At 38.8% G+C, this 8,849-nt stretch overlaps 1 protein-coding gene across 1 annotated transcript; it reads left to right on the top strand.

The window, feature by feature from the left end:
- The first annotated feature begins 3,097 nt into the window (after positions 1–3,097).
- LOC143303104 (uncharacterized) lies at positions 3,098–3,607 on the top strand. Its single transcript, XM_076621133.1, has one exon. The coding sequence runs from the start codon at positions 3,098–3,100 to the stop codon at positions 3,605–3,607; it is 510 nt and encodes a 169-aa protein (XP_076477248.1).
- The last annotated feature ends 5,242 nt before the right edge of the window (positions 3,608–8,849 follow it).

Genomic DNA, 8,849 nt, shown 5'->3' with positions numbered 1-8,849 from the left:
TACGTTATATGGTATAACGTTATAACGTATTACGTTATATGGTATTACGTTATAACGTATTACGTTATGTGGTATAACGTTATCACGTATTACGTTATATGGTATTACTTTATAACGTATTACGTTATATGGAATAACGTTATAACTTATTGCGTTATATGGAATGACGTTATAACGAATTACGTTACATGGTATAACGTTATAACGTATCTCGTTATATGGTATAACGAAATGTCGTTTTATGTTATATGGTATAACGTTATAACGTATTTCGTTATTTGGTATAACGTTATAAATTATTACGTTATACGGTATAACGTTATAACGTATTACGTTATATGGTATAACGTTATAACGTATTACGTTATATGGTATAACGTTATAACGTCTTACGTTATATGTTAGAACGTTATAACGTATTACGTTATATGGTATAACGAAATGACCTTTTAACGCTATATGGTATACCGTTATAACGTATTGCGTTATATGGTATAACGTTATAACGTACTACGTTTTATGGTATTACGTTATATCGTAATACGTTATATAACATAACGTTATATGGTATAACGTTATAACTTCATAACAAATGTTTGTTCTAATTCTGATTGGGTATTGTCAGAATTGTCGTTGAGATTTCGAATACTCGAAGTTACAATCGTTCGCGATACGTTTTCTCTCTTTTTAATTACACGATTTTAATTTAATTGATTTTTTTAATAATTTGCAAATTGACAAATATATACACGTTGATTGACAAAACTGACAAGAGCTTTTTTTTTTCTTTTTGTACGTGGGGAGATCCTCATGGACACTCCGCTGCTGCAATAATCGCGTAACAGCAGTGTAGTGTCGGACTCCTACCGACTAAAAGTCCACGATGACCATCTTATGCGTGTGACAGGGGTGCTCCAGGAACCTCTTATGAATTAACTTCAGTTGCACCCCCTTCTCGCGTTCTCTTGTTCGAGCCGGCTATTGAGTAGGCCTTAGGGGGAGGTCGTTGCCTCTAGCGCTGTCACTTCTTCTGGTCGTAGTCCGTTGTGGTGGTGGCGGGGCGGCTCTGGGTCGTCTGACTGCCATCCTTCTCCATCGTCTTATCCTGCAGGGGTGGGAGTTTTTCTTTCTCTCCCTTTCAGCTCGCTCCTTCGCGAGCATAACTCGCTCGCAGAAGAGGCGGGCGGCCTCGTATTCCTGTGCCCCTCTCATTATCGCTTCCACGATAGCTGAGGGGGTCAGTATTTCGCCTATGGCGTGTCGCAGAGTGTAGCGGGGCAGCTTTCACGCCGGACAGAGCTCCAGCGTGTGCTGCGCTGTGTCCCTGCCCTCTCCGCAGTGGTGACAAATGTCTGTCGTCTCCCGTCCGATTTTTCTCAGGTGAACGGGAGGCCGCGGCGGCTTCTCCATGTCTCCCGGTTTGGGAGGACCACCTCCGCGCCTCGATGTTTACCTCCCTCGTTGATCAGCTGGGAGCACCACGGGTCCCACGTGTCTTCCTCGGCAGGTCCTAGGTCGTTTGGAGCCGCCTGCTAGATCAAATCTTCTCCCGGATCCCATACTCTCCAGCGGGCGTATCTCCTTTTGAGCGCTATTGCCCGAAGCTCCCACGGGGAGGACGCGGCTGGAGCGGTCGCCGAAGCGTAGGAAACCGTCCGGTATCCCCTAATGATTCTGATGGCGGTTACCCTGTGCACCCTCCTGAGGAGCAGGATGCTGCGACGACTCACCATCAGAACGTCCGCCCATATCGGGGCCCCGTACATCACTCGGGCCCGAACGACGCCCTCGTATAATCGACGCACCACAACTCCCGCCCCGCCGATGTTCGGCAGCAGGCCGCACAAGGCATTGGCAGCCGCGGACACCTTGGGAATCAGGGAGTCGAAGTGCGACTCGAACGTCCACTGGCTGTCGATGACGACACCCAGGTATTTCATCTGCTTCATAGATAGAACCTACGTTGAAGTTTCTACGGAGAAAGACTCTGTTTTCAAATTACTCGATATTAACAATAAAGCGCGATGACAAAATTACAATTCATTTTTAAGTCGTTTATCTTCGTAGTTAAAATTATTACTTTTTCCTTTTCAAAATTACGTAAAAATATTCGAAGAATAAATCCATGAAAGGGACATTTAGAATATTCGTAGAATTCATGAATTTTTAGTCTTCTTAAAAAGTTTACCGTTTATAGGATGGACACAAGTATAAATTCAGTTACAGAAAACCGTTGATTTATAAACCGTTTGCATTACAGTTGTTCTTATTCTCATAATAATCTCGTACTAAATTCTTATTTTCGTGCTGCCGGCTTAATGTCACCTCTCGGTCGAATATTATTTGTTATTTTGATATACATGTTAAGGAAATTCGAGGATTTGGGAATACAAATAATTGACTATATTTCTCACTCAACAGTTATACATCTATATTACACTCTGAAGAACGTCTTGCACGCACGCTTGTCGCCAACCGACTATCCTAGATTCTTCTAACATCTGGCAACAGTCTTTTGTCTCCACTAAGACCTTAACGCCCTCTAACCCTTACACACACACTCTCATGTACAGTGTAAATGTATCACTTCCCTAACAATACAGCGTAATCTCGATTATACATTGCGTACATACATCATCCGAACGTTCTGTCATCAGAATATTGTATAATTCTCTATAGTGTATTTCATATACGTATATACGTATATACCTATATACATGTTTAATACACGTAGTATTTATTTCCCCCTATCAAAATTGTCGACGACAACAATTGTCGAAATAAAATCTCGTCTCAACATTTCAGTACTGTATTTACATTCGAAACGTTTCAAACAATAATGACGTCAAGACGAACACCGGTACATTTGACAATTGTCGATAAATACAGAATCACTGCGATGAGAGATAAAGGCAAAATTCGACAAACCGTAATGGAAAAGTACGGTATTGCGAAATCCACATTGATCAATATATGTATAAAAAGCGAAGTGATTTCAAATCAATGCGGGATCCTCATGGGTTTCACACGGAAACGTTCGGATATAGAGAGAGCTATTTACCACTGGTACTTACGATGTAAGGAAAGAAAGGTAAAAATGACAGGAGTAGACATACAGAATGAAGCTCTAGAAATTAATCATAAATTAAACGGACATCCTAGTTTTAAAGCCAGTTGCACTTGGTTGCGAAACTTTAAAGAACGTTACCGTATTACTACTAAGGATATAAGGGAAAATTTTCAACCCACAATTCCATTCATTGTAGGGAAAGACTTTAAAGCTGATTTTAACAGATTACTGGAAGAAGGTGGGTTCACATTGAAGAACGTTTACAATGTCGCTTACACAATAGTAATGTGGAAAGCAGTATCAGAAGAAACTTGTATTTTGAACCATGCGGAATCGACAGGAAGCATAAAAATGTGCGATGGTTACTTGTTTGCTTGTACCATTTGGTTTGAAGTACAGAAAAAGCTGTTGTTCTATAATTCAAACACGTTTATCATTATTAGTTCCAATAATCAAGATTCTACTATGTATGGAAGACAAGGAAAGGCGCGCAATGTTATTCTTGTATTTACGTTCTCTTTGAACTTTATACTTTGAATTTGGCAAATTAGAGTTAAAGTAATTGTTAAATTAAATGTTTACTGGGAATATAGAGATGGATCGATGAATGTATTAAACAAGTATATTGTCGCACAAATAAATGATGATGACCTTAAAATCATATTTAAAAAATGTCTTCTAGAAAAACATTATCTACCAAATAGTATAACCTTGCCCTGCGTAGTTATTTTCATAATATTAATAACGAAGTTATTTAGATGCCCCGATTTATGTATCCCATTCTGTATATCAGCGGATATTTATCAGTGCGAGTACCTACCAAAGCCGGTAGATACGCGACTAATCAATGCAAAACTTGAATTGAAACTAAATTTATATTGATAAAATTATATGATATAGAAACATATACATTCACACAAATGGGCTTCTTTTTCTCTTCCTTCTTTCTCGCATTCTTTGTAATTTGTCTTATTAAACGAAAAGGAACTTATAATTGTAAGTAATTAACTAAATGTAATTATTAAGAATGGCGACCTCGACGATGTATATGACTTTGAAGTACGTTAAGGAAAGTAAAAGTCAAAAGAAACTAATAACTATTATTCCGAGGATTTACGATTTACTGAATATACGCTATTAAATAAGCAGTAGCGTTGGACTACATCATTAAACGTAAATGTTGATACAGTTACTCCTTAACATATGTCTCTAAAATATTTATATCTGCTTAAAAGAAAGTAGTAGGGCTAATATTTCTTCATAAGGAACTACATCAATCAATGCATCGAAAAATATAATTTTATTTTGAAAAATGTATATAACCTTCTTCGTATCTCAACACCCATATCTGTCTATATTCTGCCTACATCGTACTATATCACTCTAGATCTGCCTTATATGTTTTTGAACACAATTTTCTTTTTCAGTGTTCCAGGCCGAAATTATTCGTCCAAGTTAACCGTGTCAGTTAAAAGTATTTACAATTATGTGCAATAAATACCAAGAAGGTAACAATTCTATTTACATTTCTAAATTTGTAAAAGTATTAATCGCGAAATATTGGTTGATAAATCTGTATTTGAGAACCAGGTCCATATTTGCAGAAATTTAGTTATACGTACTCAAACTCCTTTATCAGATTATTACATCAGAATAATACATATTAAATGATAAATATTTAATATATACAGCTTCATGCTCAATGTTATCATATATAAATAATCTGTATAATCATCATAATCATTCATTGTTAGAAATTGTAAAAGAAAAACTCTTTGTTACATTTAACACTAAACCTACCAGTGTTGGTTAGATTGACTGATTTCAAGCTTTTGCACAAATTTAACCATATTTAAACGTTATCATATCGCTTCATAATTTCAGAATTTACCTAAAACATGCATACAATATATTTTCCGTATTTACTTTTAGTTTGTTTTTTTTTCCTTTCTAACAATGTTCGACCGTTCGCCGAGAGACGTAATCGCGAGGAAGCGCGCCAACGGGAATCGTAAATTCCCGTTACGATTAGATAATCGGCGCCACGAAATGATCGATCCGCTATTTCGTTTAGGATAATAGGGGTGGTTGAACTGATTATAACACTGAAATAACAGATCACAATATACACTATATTCAACAAGTTTGTGGACATAGACAGTTACGCTCGGTGTGTATAGATATAAGTTAAACAGGTGACTGATCTAAAGCTGATAAACCAGCCAAGACATTGACTGGTTAACGCATGAAAAACCAGTCAAGGGATGTTGACTGATCTAAAGATGGAAAACCAGCGAAATTCGGTGACGATGCTGACGCAGAGTTGCTGGATGTTGATCGTCCCATCACTGGTCACTTGCGGGTAGAAATACCGCCAAAAATGGGAAAACCCACGTTTCTTCACTGATGGAGCAATAACCATAAGGAACGTCTCGACTTGAATATATTTTAATACTACTAAGGGTCCTAACGGTAAAATACAAATGCTTAGTTTTATTACAGTTCCTTAGGATTATTGCGGTCCGACTAATTATATTTGCACAGCTAGTGGTCGCCTCCACCGAGGGATGGACTCCGGGTTACACGCAGAGTCACCGGACGTAACTCCGGTGGGCACGCAGCAGGTGATAGTAGTGGTGCCAGCTGCATATTTTCCCAAAGATAATCCTAATTTAAATATAAGAACGGGTCTGACCATAGCCACGGCAAGAATTCTTCCTAGGATTGAGAAATGCTATAGATGTCATCTAATAGAGCATTCAACGAGTCAGTGTAAAGCGATCAGACCTGGCAAGGAAATATGCAGAAGATGTGGAAGTAAAGACAACAATATGTCAAACTGCAACAACGAGGAATGCTGCGCGATGTGTAGCACCCGTAAACTAAGCAACACAAGGCATGTCACAGGCTCATTGGCGTGCCCTACGTACAGATTGACTTTGAAACAGGGTTAAAATTAAGATCTTGCAGACTAACCTGAATAGGTGCAAACTAGCACAAGACTTAATGTACCAGTACGCTTGCGAGTACCGAGTAGATGCGGTTGTCATCTCAGAATCGTATAGGTAGTAAGCGTACTGCTTTAACGATGCGAAAAATGACGCCTCCATTTGGATTACACTGTTCAATGGCAGGTTTCTTAAGGAAGATACATTAATTAATAAGAATGGAATAGTCCTGGTAATTAACGATTGCTTCCCCATAAGTGGGAATTGTTCGCTCAACATCAACAAAAATGAGTTTAATAAATACGTTAATAAATAATCTGAGGAAAGACAGTAGGAAACATCATAAAATCATTATGGCGGGAGATTTTAATGCAAAAACGATGGCTTGTGGAGGAAATAACACAGACAAGAGGGGCATAACATTAATGGAAGTGTTATGCAAGCATGGTCTGTTTCCAATTAGACTGAGACAAAAATACACATACATTAGGAATGGGAGAACTAGTTGCTCGGATGTAATCAGTGGAGATAATCAAAACGACTAATATACACGAAAATAGTAGTCTTAAAAAATTATTCAACCTTTGGCTATTACTATATTTTACACAACTTCAAAACGAAAATAAACAGTAGCAAATCTAATTATTTTAAATTTTCTGTATTTTCGCACGTTCGCTCCTTCAATGTAGCTCCTCAATGTATAATATTCCAAAATTTATTGGATGTATAGGATGTACGAACCATGATATTCTAACGCGAGCAATTGAACGCGCAAATAGAGGTCCTCTCGCACCCAGCACGTAATTCCTGTTATTTGTCACCGAGATTCAACAGTTCGATTCATCACGATGCTGCGTACGTGAACAATATGGAAAAAGAAAGAAAACATCAGGCTAGAAACATTACAGCGTGCATTTCTTTCTTTAGTTTTTTTCCTTTGAAACATATCGTGTTAACGATATGTAAACAGGAATTCACTAACGTCCGATATTCTGTTTCATACTCTTCTAATTTTGTTTATATTAGATACTCTATTATGATTAGAGCGTGGATGTTTATAAATTCGTAGCTTTATTTAACACTATTACAGAAATACAATTATGGAAATTGAACTTAAATAGAAATTTCTTTCATTCAATACAATTAAGTATCACAACTCATTTATTATGTTAATCTTTAACATTATAGCAGAAACTTTACTTTCAATATTTTCGATATCTTTGCACATTATTCTATGCAATCTGTGCATTTCTACACTTTTAAATTTACTATAAATGTACAATCTATTTATAACTCATCACAATGGTTTAGTTTAAATTACACGTTTGTAGAATACGTCTTACGCTTGTCACCAGAGGGCCATCGATATCAACACAGGGCTAGCGATGTTAATGCTTTCTCACTAGTGGTCACATTGACACTGTTTGTTTCAATAAATATAACTTCTAACACAAGTTTTTCTATCCCAGTGTCTAAGGTAAAGGTCTGCTAGGTAAGCCTTACTGAAGAGTCCCAACTAGCAGATCTCGGACGAAACACTACTTCTCTCTTCTCCATTTCCTTTCTTTATCCACCCTACTTCATCCATCCCCCCTATGCTTGAGTCATATGGGCAAGATGGACTGACAAAGAAGAAGGAGGAGCTTCGCGACGGAGGACTTACCCATGGGCGGCCTTTGGCGCAAGAGCAACGATCAAACAATGCAACGATCAAGCAATGCAACTGATAAAAATCCCTTCTGAACATCCTTGTAAGGGAAAGCGGAAAGTCCGCTATTACAGAAGCTTTAATGGTTTACAGGGTATAGGGTAAGATACTAGAAAGGTACTCGCCGCTTCACCGTAGTGTGTGTATGGCGACACACTGGGTGTCCGAGAACCTTACTAGCCGGTTTAGGTTAAGAGATATGTACATCTTTACACCTAAGTCAGTATTAAATATCCCCTTCTGATCCGGAGTGGGAGGCCGCTCCACTGGGAAACGTCGCAGGAGAGGGTAGGAGATTCGACCGGCCTTGGATACAGTGTCCCGCCGTTGGCGATGGTGTGGGAGGGAGGAATCCGTTTTCAATGTTCCTGCCATGTATAAAACCTTCTTCCCTCCTTCCATTGTGTCTAAGGCATGAGCCTGCTGGGTAACCTTACTGATGAGTCCACTAGCAGGCTCTGGACGAAACACACTTTTTTTTTCTTTTTCTCCATCTTCTTTCATATATCCGTGATAATTGTAGCTGCTGGCTGTAGATATCGCTTGCCGGGGTGTATACTGCTGTATTTTCTTCTTATTTAGATGTCGTAGAAGAAAAATCGGACTTCGGAAAAGTACGAGGCGCCGGAATTTGAACCCGGGATCCGAACGATTGTACTCTAAGGCGCTAACCATTGCTCTGCCGTCGTCCGACACTAGTTGGTGTCAAGTGATGACATTTGCGTTCTCGTGTGCCGCCACGAGAAGAAATCTCGGTGTGGGCGTGCTTTCTGAACGAAGAACGCGGATTCGTTGTTCACACTTTTCGTTAGGAGAGTGAGGGTGCCCATTGGTTATAGCCAACGTTAATGAATGGAGATAGGAGGAGGAAGCCTCCTACCAACGTGGCTCGTGGATGGCATTGGTTATTGGAAAAATAACTACCCGCTTTCTCCGTAATTTGTAAGAGTGCACAATAAACCTAAGGATTGTTCTAAGGACCATCCATAAACCGAAAACACTTACAGGGCTAGAGATTCCTTCAAGCTATTAAGATTACGTCAAAGGATTCAGTTTATAGCATATAGTATATAGTAGATCAGTATATAGTATAAAGTTTCAGACAGCGCACGGACCATCGTAC

Source organism: Bombus vancouverensis, chromosome 8, assembly GCF_051014615.1.
Source record: "Bombus vancouverensis nearcticus chromosome 8, iyBomVanc1_principal, whole genome shotgun sequence".
Lineage (NCBI taxonomy): Eukaryota > Metazoa > Arthropoda > Insecta > Hymenoptera > Apidae > Bombus > Bombus vancouverensis.
Note: the sequence above shows the minus strand (reverse complement) of the source record. Positions and strands in the feature narration are given on the sequence as shown.